General features: G+C 42.7%; 1 protein-coding gene and 1 long non-coding RNA gene across 5 annotated transcripts; both read right to left on the bottom strand.

The window, feature by feature from the left end:
- Nucleotides 1-3,643: 3,643 nt before the first annotated feature.
- On the bottom strand, nucleotides 3,644-7,894 carry LOC148214467 (uncharacterized). The gene is made up of 2 exons (XR_015798043.1): nucleotides 6,958-7,894; nucleotides 3,644-5,887 (listed from the first exon to the last, which is right to left on the bottom strand). It is a non-coding gene; the product is annotated as an uncharacterized LOC148214467 (long non-coding RNA).
- A 963-nt stretch (nucleotides 7,895-8,857) lies between these two features.
- Nucleotides 8,858-18,905, bottom strand: LOC103059135 (uncharacterized). Of its 4 annotated transcripts, none has more exons than XM_088151327.1 (7): nucleotides 18,827-18,905; nucleotides 17,194-17,797; nucleotides 16,209-16,323; nucleotides 16,014-16,081; nucleotides 14,828-14,972; nucleotides 10,376-11,749; nucleotides 8,858-9,586 (listed from the first exon to the last, which is right to left on the bottom strand). In XM_088151327.1, exons 2-7 carry the CDS (start codon nucleotides 17,608-17,610, stop codon nucleotides 9,471-9,473), a joined length of 2,235 nt encoding a protein of 744 aa, XP_088007453.1. In that variant the 5' UTR covers nucleotides 17,611-17,797; nucleotides 18,827-18,905; the 3' UTR covers nucleotides 8,858-9,470. The 4 variants fall into 4 exon arrangements, with proteins under 4 accessions (XP_088007453.1, XP_088007452.1, XP_088007451.1 ...); XM_088151326.1 differs by lacking the exon at nucleotides 18,827-18,905 and adding an exon at nucleotides 18,713-18,766 and having other exon boundaries at nucleotides 8,858-9,582; XM_088151325.1 differs by lacking the exon at nucleotides 18,827-18,905 and adding an exon at nucleotides 18,713-18,763.
- Nucleotides 18,906-21,117: the final 2,212 nt, after the last annotated feature.

The raw sequence follows: 21,117 nt of genomic DNA, 5'->3' as shown, positions 1-21,117 counted from the left end.
CTGGAGTGCAGCAGTGATGGGTGCCTTCTCTGGACCCTTGCCCCAAAGGCTGTTCCCTTTATCCTCCTATGCGCAGTCCCAGTTTTTCGGCTTCTCTGATTGACTGCCTGGCTTTTTTGCCTCCTTTTCCCCACGGTCATCTTTCCATGCTCAGGATTGGTGAAAATGTGTGTCCATCATTGGCAGCTAGGAAACTTTCTCTGATCAGGGCAAATTTCATCCTCCTGAGCTGTGATCCTAAGGATCAGTTACTTGTCCCTTTTTACAGACACTTCGTATTTCCAGCTACTTGTGACTTCCCTATTGCCTGTCAGTGAGCAGAGGCAAATCACGTGCCCTACCGCCACCTTGGGTTTTCCAGTTCTCGAGGCACAGTCTCCTTCCAGGACGACTTCCCACAGAGATTGATTTGACTTGATGTTGCCATCTTTTTTCTGTGGCTGTTGTGTTTTTATTTTTGTACTGGATATGTTTTATCTTGTATGATTTTTTTTAATGTCAGCTGTGGAAGGTCATTTTGATTGTGGCGGTGTAGAAATATGTTTAATTAATTAATTGTATTAGCACGCATGCCTTTGGTTTCCCAGTCTGCTCTACCCTGAAGGGCTCTCTCTCACACACACAGACACAAACACATGGTAGGACTGGTAACAGACACCAGTGTTTATTAGGAGGTAAGAAGTCATCCAGAAGTGGAAGCGATGTCCTGAAATGCTGGCTCCTGGGCCGCCTTGCATGGAAGTCCTGGGAAATGAGGCTTCAAGGGGCCAGAAAGTCTCCCAGTGGCCCAGAGGGATCTGCAGTTGCCCCTTGCCCTCAATTCCTGTCAGTTCCTGCCTTGGACATCCCTTCCAAGAAGAGACTTGTTTCTCCCACTCCCATCACCTTGGCCACCTGTAAAAATGCCACACTTTCCCTATCCTTTGCAAGGTCCCCTGTAAGCTTTAAGAAGTCCTGGAGACCTCATGTTCCAATTTTCAAAAAGGAGGAAGGAACAGGACGGGAGACTACAGGCCTATGAGCTTGACGATGCTGAGCAAGTCCTTGAACAGGTGATCAAACAGCATGTCTGAGCACATAAATAGCACATAATAAATTAACAGGTGCCAACATGGATTATGCCAAACAAGTCATCCCAGACTAACTTGACCTCCTGTTAGAGTTACTAGACTGGTTGACTGAGGAAATGCCGTGCATATACCATAGTATATCTGGACTTTAGCAAGGCTTTTGAACAAAGCTGAGATGTTAGACCTCTTGGTCCTGGAGCAATTCCTGGCCCTTCTGCCCCTGGAGATGGAGAGCTGGGTGCAGGAGTGTGGGGCAGAGATCAACTGCCAAGCATGGCCCTGGCACGTGGCTCCTGAGCTGGGCAGAGGAGAAGAGGCAGGAAGAGATACAGGTTAGAGCACTTCATTTGGGTAGCATTTAATTTGTGTGAACAGAATAAATATTCTTGAACCCAATATACCTCTTGGTCTGCTGTTTCTACCACAGGTTTAAAATCAGGGGCTCTTTTACCAAATTCTTAGAGTGCACAAGAGACAGCGCTAGTGGCTATCCAACAGGCACTGCAATATGTGATAAAAGAGGGGGAAAGGGTCTGCAGAGTCACAGGCAGTATGTTATGAAAGGGATTACCCATTACATGCAATCCTGGGCAAGGGATCAGTGGGTGTCAGCCTCAGGCAAATTGGTAACACATGCAGAAATATGGCAATATATATATAATAACTGGCAGCGCTTGAAAGGCTCCATATATTGGATTAAGGCTTATCCTGGTTTAGACATTTGGTTCTTCTCCAAAAATGCAGAAGTAGATGCCTATACAAAAGAGGTTGCCCAACAGGTGCATGCTTTAGCAATGATAAGTCAGTTGGGGGAAAAGGAACAGATTTCTTGTATATTATGCCCCACGAGGGAGTAGAGAAAACCTTGGCAAAAGCATGTCAGGTTGCAACATGGCCCAATAATTGACAAATGGTTCAGCCCGTTAATTGCCTGGAATGCCATGTTCAAAACCGGAACTACTACTAGTTGCAACTCCCATTCTATGGTCAGAGACAGATTGGTATATGGCGCACAATTTTCCTGGATTATACTGAGGGATTACCAAGAACTAAGGATGGTTGATTTTCTGGCTGGGTGGAAGGCTTTCCCACAGCTTTCCTGCAAGGTTGTTGTGCCAATAGGTCTTTTGTCGCTGGGGCCTGCCATTCCAGATTTTGACAGATAGGGGTGCATCTTTAGTTAGTCAGCTCTTTGAAACCTTGACCTCACAGTTAGGAATCAAGCACAAGCTGCATGTGGTGTGCAGGCCCCAGAGCAGTAGAAAATGTGAATGCATGAATTGTACCATTATGCCTGCATTAGGGAAACTGTCTCCAACACACACATGCATGGGCAGACTTTCTGCCAACCATTCTAGCAGCCATCAGAAACTCCATCTCCAGCTCAGCTGGATACAGCCCCTATGAAATTCTGTTTGGTTTCCCCATGGCCCTTGGCTTGGGGATTTGGAGACCAAACAATTCAGCTTTGCAAAAGCTAAGAAATGTCCTTCCCAGGAAATTTTCTCTGCTTTTTTATCTCCTGTTCAGCCAGTGCCTTGGACTACTAGCAGCCTCCTTGCAATCTGAGGAGGAACCATACCTGGGTTGCATGTCTCTGGATATTGATGGTCCCCCACCTAATCCCTGGCTGTGCTCTCCCAGCAATTACATGAAGGTGTTGAGCATGGATATGGGACACCATAAGCCATTTGCTGAAATGCTAGAAAGAATCCCCCCCCCCCAATTCCTTCTGCAAACACAGGAACAATTGGAGTCACTGGTTGGTGGAATTTCCAAGGCCCATCTGCCAGTTGATTCTCTCTAGACCTTCAGAGTCTTTTGATGATAGATGGATGGATGGATGGATGGATGGATGGATGGATGGATGGATGGATGGATGGATGGATGGATCCAGAAGGAAAGTGGGGTTACTGTCACTGAATGGCACTGAAAGTCCTGCAGAATAAATCAAGTTGATAATGTTGGCCAAGCTATCAATTGGCCCAGTCAAATGCTGGGATCATTTCACCTGGTGCAAAGAGCCAAAATCATACCTAAGTTGGGAAATTGCAATCTGTTTATTTTATACAGCAATAAAGAAGCACTCTCAGGACCCAAGTCACCAATCAAGAACCCCCATATGTAAATTAGCATAGCCTTTATATTTGTGAAAACAAAAGCACATGATCATTAGTAAGCAATAGATAATAAGCAGTAAATTATTCACACCTCTAGTTGGGCAGAGCAACCCCCCTGCAAGGGGGGCTCCTTGCTAAAATATTGCAACCTCTTCCCTTCTATCTTTCCCTAGCTGATAAGGCTGGTGTGTAAAACTTCTAGCTAATTTATCTACAACAAAAGGGGGTTGGCCTTGAATCTAATACTGCTCTAAGTCAGGAGGGTACCAGTTCTTCCATAATGGCAACCACATGATTGTTCCAGGAATTTGCAGTGCAGGGTAAAGGGGCCCAAAGGGGAGCAATCATGAACAAAGATGGACAAACGGGGTTTCTCTGCCTTGAGCCAGCTGTACCAGCCCATCATTTCCCCCCTTTGACACTCTATACCTCAGTAAAACTTTGAAATTGATGTAAACATAGGCAGTAATTGGGATCATGTCAGGCCATGTATGAGTTAAGGACCATCAGCTTAGCACTCATCCTTTTAGGCAGGACACCCTCAAGTGCTGATATACACAAAAGCATACAGTTCAAGCAACAACAAACGAAAATTCCCATTATTGCTAATCATTTGATTTTAACCATCCAAAATTAGGTAACCATGAAATGAACCAACCCCATGGGTTGCCTAATCCATGCGCTGGGTTCTTAGTTCCCAAAACTTCTATTTTGTATTGATATTTACTTAAAAATATGCAATGAATGAAATGGGCATCTTCTGCAGAATTCAAAATGAGATCTCACAGCTTTTGGCTGATGACACAACTGGGGCACATTTTATCAAGTTTACTGCAGGACTTGGAATGCCTTTCAGTGAAGCCAACTAAAATAATCTTCTTGATCAATTGGCAGTTGGGTCTTAGACCCACTACTTAACAGTGGCTCCAATTCTTCCTAGTGTGGGCAGAAGAAAACACTGGGGAAACCCATCTGACATTTTTGCCAATTGCTTGCTTTATCCACTGAGGGACCAACCTGCTCAAACTCCACACCTTCATGAAAGTGTTGGGAAAGCTTGTAATGGTATGGGGAAATGACCCTGAGAGACAGGAGGAAGAGCTGCAGCTGAGACAATGGTCTGGTCAATGAAATCTGAGCCTGAAGCAGAAGGGGTGGAGAAAGCGTATCAGAAGGGACCCTCCCTACATTTCAAGAGAGTAAAAGCAAGGGACGGGAGGGGCACTTTCAGACTTGCAAGATTCTGTTCATGCAACCTTACAATAAAGTCAAGCTAGAATTCATTGTCCTGCTTCTTGTCTGGACTACCTTGAAGGGCTAACAGAGTTCATCCAAAGATCTGTGTGAGGACTACCAAGATGCACATGAGACCCAGCCCAATGTCTGCTTCTCTTCAGATTCCAGGGAAGCTGCTCACAGTCTGAACCAGGGTGCTAAGAACGTTTCCTGAAAAGAAATTTCTCAAATTTTGCAAAGCTGAGTCGGTTGCCATCCAGGCACAAATCAGGTTGTTTGAAATTCCTCAGAAAGTTCTAAATGCTTTGATTACAAGCTGTTTGGGCATAATTTTTATTTAGAGACATTTTATTTGGCCATTTTTATTAGATCTTTTTACAGTCTTGTAAACATCCATTCATTCTGATTTCCATATATTTTGTCACTCTAAGGAATTTTATGGTAGAAACACAAGTTTTATATGGTGCAGAATGATCCTTTTTGAAAACTGAAATATACCAATTTGTGCATTTAGGAAGATGAGATTGAATTCTTCCAAGGGAATAAATAAAAGTATGGAGGTTCCTTTTAACTGTTGCTATCTCTCTCATGATTTTATCCTAACGGCTTGAAATATTTTTTACATTAATTATTGTAAAATACAACAAAGGAAAGGTCTACATTATTGAGAGGTATGCTAAACTGGGTGTCAATCTTCAGTGACCCGATCTAAATTTTCCCATTTCACGTTGCTTAGAAACAGCAATATTATACATTGAACTCCAGAACAAAATGAAAACCTCCAACAATTGGCCTTAGGAGTTTATAATCCCAGAAAACTCTGTCAGAGAGATATTTACGAATTCAGAGAGGTCATTACCTTAAACTACTCTTTAGAGCTGCCACAATTACATACACCTGCAAGTCTTCTTGCATCTTTTCTCCTGGCTCAGGAAGAAGCCTCTGACCAGGACTACCACCTAGGAAACAGTCTCCGCTCCACACTCCTGCACACATTTCTCCACCTCTGGAGCACCAGGTCCAGCATCTGAGCCTTCCTGCGTCTTTCTGGCTGCAGCCAGTGAAACCAAAGGCGGTGAGGGTGACTGCAAACATTCCGGGGCCCCGTCACCTCCTGGAAGTGTACTTTTCTGAAGTGACAGCAATGGACTTCTGAACTGTTGACTTCCTCTTTTGGGGTCTTCTGGCCAGGACTCACCCCATTCTTCCCACAAGCCCAAGGCTGAGCAGCTGGAGGGCCTTTTCTAGGTCCTGCATCTGCTGGGTGTTGCCCCTCCATCTTCTCCCTGTTCTTTAATCCAGCTCCAAAATGGGCCAATGGATCTCCACAGATCTTTCCATTCACAAGTCCTGAACTTCATGAAGAGGTCTTGGACAAATCTCCCAAGGCCATTTAGCCCTCTTCCCTTACAAGATACTTTAATCTCCAGAGGAAGCACGAAAGATTTCCAGCTTACATATCTGAAATGGAAAACAAAAGAAATTTCCAGAAGCACAGGGTGACTAACGTAACTACTGAGCATTCTCCTCCAAAGAAAAAATCAAAAGAAGACGGTCTTATGAGCCCACCAACGTCTGGGAAGAGGGAGGGAATCTTTTTAGGTAGGTTGACTTATCTGCGTCTGGGGGAAATTCAGGAGAACGCTTCTGGATCAACTGCTATCAAGGACTCAAAACATTGGATAAATATTTTAAAATATGCTTTGGATTTCTATTTCCTAGTTATTTATTCAAATGATTTCTATGGTTGCATGCAAAGTTAAGAACAACCCTTTAAACAATCCAAATCATAAATGTCTGAGGTGACAAACAGCAATCTGAGTGGCCATATAAATTCATTTAATAAGTAAATAAATCAGCATTTGAACTTATAATAAAACATTAGCCAGCAGAACCCCATTAATCTCCTGGCCCAAACCCCTGGGGGAACTCCAGAAGCCCGAATTAACAAACCACCATCGAATGTATATAGAACTAATACCCAAATGAATAAACCAGCTAAGCTTAACATGATGTCTGATTCATTCACCTCAAAACACATGTCCTATTCTTTAGCCTAATCTAGTCTTTTTCAAACTTGGCCAATTTAAGGTGTGTGGACTTCAACCCCCAGACCTAAAAGTGGCCACGTTTGAAAAACACTGGCCTAATCGGGCACACAGTGTGAATGCTGCACCTCAGATCCCGCTGCACCTCCATCCGTGCAACATTTTCCTTATTTGGCTGGTGTGGGTCTTCCGGGCTGTGTGGCCGTGTTCTGGAAGTTTTGTTGTGAAACAAAACTTCCAGAACACGGCCACACAGCCCGGAAGACCCACACCAGCCATCGTATGCCGGCCGTGAAAGCCTTCGACAATACATTTTCCTTATTTGCCTAAATGGCTCCCTCCGTCCTGGCGATCCTGATTTTCCCCCCCGGGGGCAACGCGGCGGGTCTGCAGCTCCGCTCTCCCCCCTGCCTGGGCCCTGCAGGCAAAGGGGCGGCAGGGGAACATGGGGCCCCGGGCTCCCCCCTTCCCACGGCTCCAAACCTGGACGAGGACTTCGCAGGTCTCCAGGCGCGCTCCAGCGTGAGACCCCTTTGCCCGAGAAGCGCCCCACTCACTGAACCCTGGAGCCGCGTCCGGACCGCCATCCCTGCGAGGCTTCCTGGCAGCCCCCCGGAAAGGCTCAGCCGAAGGCTCCCGGCGAGGGCTGCAGAATCGGACGCCGTGCAAAGGGCGGACGCGCCTCCGGCTTCTGCCGGGCAGCGCCCGGGCAGCGCTCGCCGAACAGCCAGGCGCATGCTCAGTTCCCTCCTGAAGCGAGGCGGCCGCCGGCCCTTCCCGCGGCTGCCAGGGAGCCCCCTGGCGGATTCTGCGCGCAATGGCAGGGGCCCTGCGAGGGCGGGAAAGACAAGGGCATGGGAGGGGGCAGGGATGATGGGCGTGGGAGTAGAAGGAAAGCGCCCCTCTGACTTATTGCCTGTCTAAGGAAGGGGGTGGCGTCTCCAGCACGTCGCAGTTTCTAGATCTTCCCGTTATTAATGTCTAGGAACTGTCGGTGATCTTGTGAACATCGAGAAAATCTCTGGGGAGGATCAAAACTCACTTTCCTCAAGAACAGCCGCACTGAAGGACCTGCGGAGATTCAAGGAGGCCTCAGAAATGAGCGAAATCCTGTCAGAAACGGCAGGGCGGTCAAAAAACAAGAACAAGGAGTCTCTCTTTGAAGCACAGCTTGTGTCTTGCGGTTGTTCCCGAACTCAGGCCTGAAGCGGTGGAAGATGGGGGCAGGCAGGGACACAGGGAGGGAAGCCGCGGGTTAGGGAAATGAAGATTTGCACTGATTTTTATTTAGTTAGTTCAATTTATACAGCCGCCCTTCTCAAATTCGTGACTGGGCGGCTAATAACGGTTTGAAACACCAAGTGGCAGCCTGCAACAATGAGAATAATCCTGAAGAAAAAGAAATATCAAAAGAAATCAAGTTCCAAATAAAAAGCTCATACTGATAAGACTTTCTACAAACCAGTTAATCTTAAAAGAAATCAACCCTGATTGCTCATTGGAGCAGTCATTGATAATGAAGCTCAGGCTCAGATACTTTGGCCACCTAATGCGAAGAGAGATCTCTTTGGAAAAGACCCTGATGCTGGGAAAGATGGAAGGCAAAAGGAGAAGAGGACGGCAGAGGATGAGATGGTTAGATAGCATCACTGAAGCAATGACCATGAAACTGAGCAAACTCAGGGAGGCAGTGAAGGACAGGAAGGCCTGGCGCAATATGGTTCATGGGGTCACGAAGAGTCGGACACGACTTAACGACTGAACAACGAAAATTTGACTGGAGAAAATGTGGAATTACAAAATGAATGAAAACAAATAGTGAAAAAGGAATATAAGGCTAAAATACCATGAGGCAAAAAAGAAAAAAAATCTATTTTACTTAGGAGTTGAGTAAGGAATTCGCCTCAGGAAATATGAGAAGGAAGCTTAAGGCCTTTGGAGAATTTAAGACCACGGGAATATCTTTAGACCATGAATAAACAGTGAAAAAGGAGGTACAAATTTTGTTGTAGCCAAAAGAGCTGAAGACTCCACTGGTCTGAAGAGATTCCTCTGCTTTTGGAGCTGACAATGCAAGAAAAAAAGAGATTTAGCTACAGTGAGCCAAACAAAGAATTTAAATTGAGGGAAAATAGTGTTTAAAAAGCAATTTTAAAAGAATGGAGTTAACTTCTCTGTTCTTTTCAGCCCATTTCTTTATTCTCCAGTGTGACCCAGAACCCTCAATGAGCAGTATTTGAATAAAGAGCTTCAAACCAATATGACCCTCTGAAACCCTGAAGTATGTCCCCCACCTAAATCCTTCCAAAATGTTTGATGTGTAATATTTAACGCAAATAAAGAGAAAGAGAATTTAATATACGCCTGGAATGTAACCACACCATTGATATTTAATTAATTTTATTTCAATCAAATTTAGACTCTTTCTTAGCCCTCCTCGCACCACAGAAAGGCAAGATGTGGCCCTAATGCTTGAAAAAAGTCTTTTGTACATGCATTTCAGGGGCTTCTCATCATTCTGGCTCCTTTTGTGAGAGGAATTCTTCATCCTGAAGCTCTTTCCACACATTCTACATTGATATGTATGTGACTATTCTCTCACATGATGAGAGGCCTTTGACCAAAACAGGTTCCCTGCTTCTGCATTCATACTGGTTGACACAGGTATTAGCTCTACACCTTGGATGCAAGTCTGATTTTTTTTTTTTTTTGTACCTTACATCCCAGAGGCAGTTCCCCTTCTCATTTCTGTGTTTCGTCAGGAGGATCTGAAGTAGTTTTCTGAAGTACTCTTTCTTAATTTCATATTATTTTATGAAAAAGGTTCCATTGTTCTGCACTCATACTGGTTGACTCAGGTCTCATTTCTACACCATTGATATGAGTCTGATTATTTTTTTTTGTATCTTCATATCCCAGGGGCAGTTCCCCTTCTCATTTCTGTCTGTTTGGTCAAGAGGAACTGAAGTAGTTTTCTGAAGTAATTTTTCTTAATTTCATATTATTTTATTTTGGTCCCCATTGATTTCCAAAGATCTCCCTTCTTGCTTGATCGTCTGCAATATCAGCACACTAGAGTCGTTTTCATTCTCATTTTCCTTAGCATCCCTAACTTGGGACGAAGAAAGAAAGAGAGAGAGAGAGAGAGAGAGAGAGATTGAGATTCAAAGTACAAATCTTCTTAGTTGTTACTTTTAATTCAATATCACAATCATTCAATGGGACAATTCAATATCACACACCATCTCTCTCTGTATACTTTGATGGAACTTGAGTTCCCTTTGGATTATAATATTGCTTCAGACATCAGAATCTCTCTGCTGCACCATTTCCATCTTTTTGGGAGGACAGAAGTGTAGGGTCCTCTGATGAATGGTGAGTGTATTAAGGAATGAGAAAGGGAGGGGAAAACAATTGTAAGAAGACTAGGCAAAAGAAGGAAAGTTTAAACTATGCAAAGTGACTGTGAATCAACTACATTTCTATCTGCAAGTCTGCTGTAGCAGAAGAAATGCTAATAAATCTTTGTCTGGAAGAGATGCACCAGGGAGATGCAGCTCCTTCTACTGCCTCAGGAAGCAGCATCTGCTACATGTCTGCCTGTTCCCTACTAGAAAGATGAACAACTGGAAACTGGAATAAACGTAAACTTAAGAAAAAAATATTTTTTCTTATTGATGTGCAGTAGTGTTGGCCACCTAAAATTACAGTACTTTTGAAAATCCGCTGTTCATAATTAAAACGGCACATGCCCATTGTTTTTCATTGGTAAATTCATCTCTCTGGGGCTGCCATTTGTGAGGGTCAGATTAAAAAAAACCTTCCTTTCCTAATTCAGTATATGCAAATAGGAAATACATAGATTTAAACAACTAAATCTACAATTTACATGGATTCTCACCCAAATGGATCTGTTTATGGCAAATTAGGTCATTGCTCCTCCTGAAGCTCTTTCCACACTCCACACATTTATATGGTTTCTCTTCTATGTGGATCCTTTTATGGGAAGTAAGGGAACCACTATGACTGAAGCTCTTTCCACACTCCACACATTTATATGGCTTCTCCCCTGTGTGAATCATTTTATGTCTCGTAAGGGATGCATTTCCACTAAAGCTCTTTCCACACTCGATGCACTTATATGGCTTCTCCCCTGTGTGGATCCTTTTATGGGAATTAAGATGACTGCTATTAGTAAAGCCCTTTCCACACTCCACACATTTATATGGCTTCTCCCCTGTATGGATCCAGTTATGGGAAGTAAGTTGACTGCTATGAGTAAAGGTCTTTCCACACTCTCTGCATTTATATGGCTTCTCCCCTGTGTGGATCCTTTTATGTTTCGTAAGGGATGCATTTTCACCAAAGCTCTTTCCACACTCCATGCATTTATGTGGCTTCTCCCCTGTGTGGATCCTTTTATGAGCAGTAAGAGACCCACTTTCGCAGAAACTCTTTCCACACTCCATGCATTTATATGGCTTCTCCCCTGTGTGGATCCTTTTATGGGAAGTAAGATGACTGCTATTAGTAAAGCCCTTTCCACACTCCACACACTTATATGGCTTCTCCCCTGTGTGGATCCTTTTATGGGAAGTAAGTTGACTGCTATGAGTAAAGGTCTTTCCACACTCTCTGCATTTATATGGCTTCTCTCCTGTGTGGATCCTTTTATGTTTCATAAGGGATGCATTTTCACAGAAGCCCTTTCCACAATCCATGCATTTATACGGCTTTTCCCCTGTATGGATCCTTTTATGGGCATTAAGATTACCCTTCTGAGTAAAGTTCTTTCCACACTCCATGCACTTATATGGCTTCTCCCCTGTATGGATCCAGTTATGGGAAGTAAGCTGACTCCTTCTTCTGAAGGTCTTTCCACATTCCATGCATTTATATGACTTCTCTTCTGTGTGGATCTTTTTATGAGATATAAGGGACCCATTTTCATGAGAAAGAGTGAAAGTCCAATTATAATTCTTTCCATTGGCTCTGCATATATCATCTTCTCCTTTGGTTTGGACATTTACATCTAATTCGTTTTTTAATTGTCTTACACTTGTCCCAAAATATGTTTTCTTGATTTTTCTTTGTTGGGCAAGAAAGTCTTGCATCTGAGCATCAATGGAAGATGAGATTTCCTTATGCCAATTATTTGACTGGTTTCTCTCATGATTTTGTAGTTCCATTTGAATTGCAGGCTTCTCCATTCTGTCTCCATGCTCAATCATTTGGAATGGTTCACTAGAATCTTTATTCTCCTGCCCATTATTACCTTCAGAGGAAAAATGAAAAGAATAGCAAGGTTAGGGGGAAAAAAATCAAACTATAGGAAGTTCTATATTCATGAGCCATAAAAGCTTTGAAAATACCTAAAGCATCCTTTTTGTTTAGAATTATCGTTATATATTCCAATCTAAGCAACTCAGCTTTGAGTTAAGAAAGAATCGGGAAACATCCAAGGATTTTTCTTGCGAAAACCTAACATTTATTGGAGAGGGGTAAATCAATGTTGAAAGTCATCCTTTTCTTCCTACCCAAACCACCTTCCATTTGCTATTAATTTTTCTCTTGCCAAAATCACATGGTGGCAGAGAAAAAAAGAAAAGAAAAACTAGAGTTCTTCTATTAACCCTAAACATCATGTTTGCAATGGAAAAGCAGCACCATTTCATCCCTAATCCCAAGGCTCAGGATAGATATGAAAAGGAAGAAAAGTCATTAACCCAAGAACCTGAATAAATGGCAATCCTTCATAGGACAGATACGGAAGCATCTGGGCCCAAAAAGCTGAAATCTGTGTGATCGAGTTGAGCATCTCCTCAAGCCAAGGAGTGAGTTTGTCACTGATACGTTGAAACAGAAATGGAAAAATTCACCAGATGAGAAATGCCACAGGATGCATCTAAGCAGAGAGCCATTGACCTATTTCCTTCCTCGGATCAGGAGAAAGCCAGATCTTTTCCTTCTCCCTCCCAGGAGATGACATCTGGTTGAAGATTTTTAATAAGAAATAGCTGAAGGCAGCTAAAGAGGGCCAAAACCTGATGTTACCAAAAAACTACTGGCCAATATCATTACTGAACAAGGATTACAAGTTGTTTACAATGATTCTGGATGGAAGGATGCAAATAGCTTTGCAAGAATTTATTCATGAAGATCAATGTGGGGTTTTACCTAAAAGACAATGAAGAGAAACGTTTTGGAGATTTTGGAATACTTAGAGCAACATAATGAAAAAAAAGCTGCACTGATCTTACATGCAGAGAAGGCCTTTGTCAATTTGAACTGGACTTTCTTATTTAAAATTTTGGAAGATATGGACTTTGGAGAGAATTGTATTAAATGGGTGAAATTGATCTATATTTTGCTAAAAGCACAAATAATTGTTAATGAAGAATTAACAAAACCTTGTGAGATACAAAAAGGGACAAGACAAGGATGCCCTTAGTCTCTGCTGCTGAGGGTATTTGCTGAGGATTTGGTGGTAATTTTGGAAGATCCTTTGGAGGGAATACAAATATTAATGGAAAAAGTAAAGGAATTTGGTATTTTAGTGAGTTTTAAGATTAATAATCAAAAGACAAAGATGTTAAAAATATAAAAATGGATGATCAAATAGAATTGATGGGAAAAACTGGTTTTAAGACTGAGAAAAAAGTAAAATATTTGGGTATTACTATGACCAATATGAACTGTATGTTATTTCAAAATAATTCTGTTAAGACATGGAATGAAATTAAGAAGGATATATTAAGATGGGAGAAATTACAATTGTCATTTTTGGGGAAAATTTTTGAGATAAAAATGAATGTTTTCCTAGAATGATGTGTTTTTGTTTCAAACAATACCTGTTTTGACAATTGATGTATCATTTAAGCAATGGCAGAAGCATTGATCTAGGTTTGTATGGAAAGGCAAAAAGCCAGAGATTACATATAAAATTCTCCAAGATGCAAAGGAAAGAGGAGGATTGGGTCTGCCCAATTTGAAACTGTATTTTGCAGCCTGCTGTTTGGTTTGAATGAAAGAATGGTGTTGCTGAGAAATAACAGAATTTTAGAATGATGTTAGAAGTGCCATATTGAGAATATGGAACAGATACAAACCCAGACTGTGCCTGAAAACACCTTTATGGCTTTCAGCACGAGAAGCATTTTACAGAAGAGAAGCAACAGGGAAAGACAAAGGGATAAGATGTTGAGAGCTATTAGAACATGAGCAAGGGGAATACCAAATGAAGTCAAGAGAGCAATTGATGGCAGAGGAATATGGTTGTCAATGGTTTTCATACTGAAAGATATCAGAAAGATTCAAGGTAGATAAAAGGACCTATGGTATTAAACAACATAAGACAGAATTTGAACCTGAATTATGTACAAAGGATGAACATGTAATTGTTAAAATGTATAAATAGGTTAAAGAAAGTATGACCAAATGGGCCAAGAATTTTGGTCATAATATATACAGATGGAATAATGGGAAAATATGGAGGAGAAAGGATTGAAATTTACATTATGTTATAATCTAAAAGAGAACTTTTATAAAATGATGTACTGTTGGTATAGGACACGAGAAAAATTATCAAAAATGTATGAAAGTCCTTCAAATTTATATTGGAAACGTGGACAACATGGAGGGTCATGTTGTCATTTTTGGTGTAAAAAAGCTGGAAGGTATTGGATTACAATTCATACAATGATCCCCAGAATTTTAAACATCAATATCCAGCTGAAACCAGAATGCTTTTGGTTGAGACTCATGGACAGAGAGTCATGGAAGATTGTTTTTGTGTATGATAACCACAATGAGACTATTATATGCACAAAGGATTCTGAAATACCTACAATGGAGGAATAGTTGGTGAAGATGGTAGAATTCGCAGAGATGACTTGTTTGATTAGAGGAAGGACAATATCTACATTTATTAGTGACTGGAAACCCCTGATGAACCTTTTGATGAAAAAAGAAAAAATGATCTTGTGATTTATGGGTTTGAAGATTAGAAAGGATAAAGGATAAAGGATCCATAAAGGATTATGGAAAGAAAGAAATTATAATGTAACCTTAGAGAAGCTAAAATAGAACAGCATTTATAACTGCTGTTATGAAGATTAGAATCCACTTCTTTATTACTTTTCTTTTTCCCTTTTCTCCATATTTCTTTCTTTATACATTTTTCTTATTCGCTTATTACTTTATCTTCTTTATTTCCTCTTAAAAACTTAAACAAAACTTGTTTTTATTCTGATAAAATTTCTTTTAACAAGTTATAATTAAAAAAAAAAGCTGATGATATACAAGTACAAAATGTCTTCCTGAACTCTCCGATTGGAGAGTAGCAAACTCTTACCCAGAGAGGCCACGGTCCTATAATTTTCCAGCATGACTTCCCAATGCAGTGCTTTCTGGTGAGGATCCAGTTGAGACCACTCCTCCTCGGAGAAATACACAGCCACCTCCTCAAAGAGGCTTTGTTGTATGTCTCCCAGAATCACCTGTGGTGAGATGGGTGGCTATATAAATTGATTGATTGATTGATTGATTGATCGATAAATAAATAAATAAATGGACACAAGACCCTCCTGGACAAGGCAAAAAAGAAGAGAACAGGCCCAGGAGGATTTGCAAGATCTGTCTTATTCTTCACAAATTCCCAAAGCAAAGATATGCACAAAGTTAAATGACTCTGCTTGGTAGGATTCCAAGGTTTAGGTGAGAAAATGGACAGAGCCAAAAGCCTTTGACTAAAGAAATATTTCAGGAAGGTTTTATCAACTTGATTGATTCTGCAGCACTTTCAGTGCCATTCAGTGAAAGTAATCCCAGTTTCTTTCTGGATGTCTGTCTGTCTGTCTGTCTGTCTGTCTGTCTGTCTGTCTGAGCCATTGGCTGAATGGGAGATAAGAAAGCAGAGAAAATTTCCTGGGAAGGACATTTCTCATCCTTTGCAAAGCAGGATTGTTTTGCCCCCAGATCTAGGGACAAGTCAGAGTATTAAAAACTACTTTGCAAGCCAAAAGTGCCTTGACTATGTGGTCTTTCAGAACAATTTTTACTTAGAGACTTTTCTATCTGGCCATCTTCATTGTATTTTAATGGCTTATTTTTCAATCTGATAAGACAAGGCTTTTTAAAAGTGGTAATGTGCCAGTGTGAGCATTTAGTTATTTTTGACCAGCCTTGCCCAATTCCAAGTCAAAGAATTACAAAAAGAATGGCTCTTTATTAAACAGCTGCTACCATTGTAATAACTTTATCAAACAAGAGGGAAAAATGGAAGGAGAGAAGGATTTTGTAAAAAATTAGTTATTGAAAACTAGAGAGACTGACTACCACAAGGAGAGTTAAGTACCAGTCTTAAAAAAAAGATTTCCTAATAAGAATCCCACTTGAATCTTCCATGTTGCTCAGGAACACAAAAATACCGGAGCCCAAACAAAAGAGAAAAATGGAAGGAGAGAGTGCTATGTACACCAGCCTGACTTCCTGAAGGGAAGGGAGAATACAAATCTAATAAATAAATTTCTTCCTCTTACTTGAGTTGGAGGTTCAACCACTGTTTCAGCTCCACCATAAGGAGGAGACAATTTTGTTCTATTCTTCCCTGTGAGGGAGACAGAATTTTAAAATGTATAATTAATAAAATAGGAGGAGGTATTCTGTAGAAGAAAAGACATAGAGAAGATGAGACAGCTGGGATCTCTCTGGGGAAAGGGAGGACCTTCTATTACCTCCTGAGGTGTCCTGACTTGGATCTTCCTGAGAGATAGTCCTGAAGGACAGCTCCTGAGGAGGATTTGATGGATTCCTCCTTCCCTCTGGATCTCTCATCTCCACAGTGAAGGACTTGAAATAGGAGGCAGGAGAAAAGAGGAAGAATTAACTGACATCACACAACATGAAGTGGATTCTTGTTCTCTGAACATAACTTCAGAGCCCCCAAATTCCATCAGTGAGGCTGGAAAGTAAGAAAGGAACGTCTGTCCCAAATGTAACTTCTAGAATGGATAATGGAAAAACGTCCTACAAGAGTTAGTGAAACCCCTCCACATATTATGAATGCTGGAATCTTCAGCTGGAACAAAATGCACCGGGCTATTATGTGTGCCCCTAGAAGGGTGCATGTTACAGCTCTGCTCCGCAAGCTACATTGGTTGCCAGTTTGCTTCTGGGTCGAATTCAAGGTGCTGATTTATTTGAGGGACCGCCTCTCCCCGATTACATCTGCCTGTCCTATCAGGTCTGCCAGAGAAGGCATGCTGCGGGTCCTGCCTGTCAGAGAATTACATTTGGCGGGTCCCAAAAGGCAGGCCTTCTCTGCTGTGGTGCCCACTTTGTGGAATATTCTCGCCCTAGAAGTGAGGTTAGCCTTATCGCTCCTAACATTCCCAAAGTCCCTCAAAAACTGGCTATGTGATCAGGCCTGGGGGTCCCATGGGACTGGGGAGATTTTGCAATGGCTCCCTCCCTACATTTAACATCATCCTTTCCTGTTTTTATAGTTTTAATGATTACTTTATATGTATTTATTGGTTCTTTGTATTTGACTGTTGTATGCCACCCAGAGTCACTCTCCTGTGAGATAATTCGCTATACAAATATTATCAATCAATCAATCAAATGCCAGAGAATTCTGGTAGGGAGGGGTTAAGAATTCAAACATATTGTTTATTCCATTCAAACCCCTTCTGTGCTCCCAAAATGAAGGTCTCTCACCTGCAACTCAACCTGTTCCTTCTGCTCCTCCGCCTGGCTCAGGAGGAAGCCTTCCACCAGGGCCACTGCCTGGGTGGTGGTCTCTGCTCCACACTCCCGCACCCAGCTCTCCATCTGCAGGGGCAGAAGGGCCAGGAACTGCTCCAGAACAACCAGGTCCAGCATCTGCGCTTTTGTGTGCTTTTCTGGTCTCAGCCATCGACTACAAAAGTAGTGGAGTCGGTTGCAAAGTCCTCGGGGACCCTCAGCCTCCTGGTATTGGATGCTCCTGAAGTTCCAGTGCTGAACTTCTGAATGGATGGTTTCCTCTTCCAGGATCTCCTGTCCAGTTCTTGCCCAGATCTCTCCACAGCTCCCAAGCTGAACAGCAGGAGGTTCGTCTCCAGTTCCCTCACTTGCTAAAGGTTGTATCTCCATTCTTTCTCTGTCCTGTAATGCAACTCCAAATGGGTCTGAGGAATCTTGTGGATCTCCAATCACCTTTTAATTCTTAGGACTGTTCCTGTAGCTGCAGGAATGACCACAGCAGGCCATTCAGCTCTCTTTGCCAAGAGATAATTTTGTCTGTATGTGAGGACTTAGAAATGGCTTCCAGTTTGTGTATCTGAGATGGAAAAGAAAAGAAATTCCAAGAATTAAAAAGTGGTGAATTTAACCATTGCACAACACTCATCCCCATGGAAGGAAGTATTTTTCTGAGCTGGTAGAGAATTGTGGTGGCATTGAGCAGATAGATCCTGTGTGTGTGTGTGTGTGTGTGTGTGTGTGGTGCAAAATACGGGATTGATTTCCATCAAGGACATGGAATACTCAATAAATGCACTTTGGAGCATTTTCTATTTCTTTTTTCTCACAAGGAAGGCCTTGCTTTTTGAAAACCTAGTTCTACATTCACCTACAAGGAGGGTTCACACAACATGCCAAACCCCAAAGAGGTTAAGAAACGATGAAAGTTCAGTTCACATAAAATGAAATGCCAATGAAATGACCCTGGCTTGGATATTCCATTTTCCTTTTTTCAGGGTTTGCTTTTCAAAACCCAAGTCACACTATGACACGCAGGCAGGTTCATACAACTTGCCCTAAGCCCAAACAGATCCACCAACCACAGGGGCTCAGTTCAGATAAAACACATGGCTTGAAAGAAAGTGGCTTAAAATGATGTCCTGGTTCACTCACCCTCCTAAGACACATTGAACTGCAGAGGATCCAACCTATTCTAGCCTCATCAGCACATAGTGAGAATGCAGGTACAATCTTTGGCACCTCCTTCCTTGCAAAACTTTTCTTCTTTCCTGCTTGAGATTTGCAAGGCAAACTCTCCCTCTCCCCCCACTCAGGGGCTTTTCCCAGGAAATGGGGCGTGAAGGGCTCCCCCAGATCCCCTCTTCTTTCCAGGGGATCCTGGATTTGTTCCTGGGGGCAACACGGCTGGTCTGGAGCTCTGCTTTTCCCCTTGTCTGTTACCTGCATGGAAATGGGCAGCAGGGGAACATGGGATCTGGGCCCTCCCACTCACAGGACTCAGAAGATTGAACCTGGATGAGGACTTGGCATGCCTCTCTTCTTTCTGCAGCGCTGGAACCCTCTGCCTCCCTTTGCACGGGAATTCCCCCCCCCCCCCCCCACTCACCCTGGGTCACGTCTGGATCTTTTCCCTGCAAGACTTTCCGGCAGCCCTTTTACCTCCTGCGAAGCTCAAAGGGTTAAAGAGAGGGAGTGCAGCATCCTAGAGAGGCAAGACCTAGTGATGTCACTCCCTTCCCACCCTCCTCTGGAAAGCCACCTGTGGGATCCGCCCTCCAGTGGCCCAATGCTGAAGTGCACGTTGTTCCCTTCTCTTTGCAGAGGGAGCCCCCTGATGGAGTCTATGTGCAATGCAGCTTCTCTTGCAAAGAGGGGAGAAAGGGTGCGTTTTCCATGGGGGACCAGGAGGAAGGAGGCTGTTGGGAGGAAGTCTTCTCAATCCAGCTGCTTTCTACAACTTTAGAATGTCTCCAACCTTCCATTTTTAACAATGGTTCTGGAGAAAGTTGCGTCCCTGCGTAGAGGGAGTAGAAGGAGCAAAGGAACAGACAGGAAATGGAATTCAGCATTCTTCTTACTCCAGAGACTTCAAATAATCCTGCCTTGATTCTGCACCCCATAAAAGAGGTCAGCAGGAAACTCTGACAGGCTTTCAAGATTCTGTTCTTATACCCCACAACAATATTGTAGAGCTCCAATAGGCTTTGTGGTGTCCAATTCCTGACCTGGCTTGCCTGAGAGGGCTGAAGCTCTGCAACTGCAGAGAGCCTTAGAGGAAGCAGATGATTTGGCTCTTCGGCAATCAGTTTCTGGCCCAGATACAGCATGGCAATGGCATTGGTTGCACTTATGGATGACTTATGGAGAGAGCAGGAGTCGGGGTGTGCAGCCCTCCTTGAATTCCCAGTGGCTTTCAGTACCACTGACCACAGCCTTCTTCTGCTACATCTCTGTGGGAATGCATTGTTTTGCAATGGTTCTCCTTGCTGAGGTAGTGATGGTGGAAGAGAGATAGGTCCAGAGAAATCTATTATGTGCACATTCAAGGGATCTCTCCACTTACCACGACTTTTTAAGTTCTACATGGAACTGCTGGGGGAGACCCTTCTGGGCTTTTGAGGTTTAAGCCGGTCTAGGATCTTTGTCCCCAAGGGGCACAACCACCACAGAAGGTATCCACAGAATGCATTTCAGCAACAATTGCAAAGGTTGATTGGACCATGTTCCAAACTCAAGGCCCGTGGGCCACATCCGGCCCAGCGTGTAATTATATCCGGCCCACGAAATCATTTTATATATTATTGTTATTAATGGCCCAGCGATATGAAGTGCTGGTAACACAATAAACTACAGATCCCATAATGCAGCGCTTCAGCTGCCTTGCCGAACGCTTCCCGCGTTAATCAAGTCTAACTTATGATGCTGCAAGTTATTGCGAAGCTAGCCCTCACGATGCCGAAGAGAAAAGTTGATTCTGAAAACAGAGCCTTTAAAAACCGATGGGAGGCTGAGTATATGTTTACTGACATTGCCGGTAAACCCGTGTGACTCATTTGTGGAGCTAATGTGGCTGTAATTAAAGAATTTAATCTAAGATGGCACTATGAGACAAAATATCAGGATAACCTGAAAGACCTGAATGCAGAGCAGAAGATACAGAAAGCAGAAGAGTTAAAGAAGAATCTGACACTTCAGCAGACGTTTCTTACCCGTGAAAAATCACAAAGTGAAGCTGCTGTGAAAGCAAGTTTTATCGTGGCAGAGGAGATCGCCAAATCAGCCAGGCCATTTACCGAGGGAGAATTTCTGAAGAGCTGCATGATCAAGGTGTTTGACATCTTATGTCCAGACAAAAAGCAGATGCTGGCAAATGTAAGCCTGAGTAGAAATACGATTGCTGATCGAGTCTGTGAGATGGCCACTGATTTAAGAATACAGTTGAGTGAAAGAAGCAAAGACTTTATTGCATACTCTCTTGCTGTGGATGAAAGTACTGACATGACTGATACTGCACAGCTGGCCATCTTCATCCGTGGAGTGGATTCCAATTTGCGCGTTACAGAGGAAATAATGGACATTAAATCGATGCACGGGACGACTGGAAAAGACATTTTTGAAAATGTATGTCAAAGTATAACCGACATGAAACTGCCCTGGGACAAACTTATTGCACTTACAACTGATGGAGCACCATCTATGTGTGGTGAAAAAAGTGGACTAGTGGGAAGGATGCGAGTAAAGATGCAGGAGGAGAACTGTACTGGTGAGTTAACGGCATATCACTGCATCATACACCAGGAAGCACTATGTGGCAAAGTCCTGAAGATGGACAATGTAATGAGCACTGTAACACAAACCGTAAACCGTATCCGAGCTAAAGGTTTAAATCACCGGCAA

The sequence above is a fragment of the Python bivittatus genome, unplaced genomic scaffold (genome assembly GCF_059951505.1).
Source record: "Python bivittatus isolate LINGU-HERP-01145 unplaced genomic scaffold, Pbiv_v1 ctg000650_np1212, whole genome shotgun sequence".
NCBI lineage: Eukaryota > Metazoa > Chordata > Lepidosauria > Squamata > Pythonidae > Python > Python bivittatus.
Note: the sequence above shows the minus strand (reverse complement) of the source record. Positions and strands in the feature narration are given on the sequence as shown.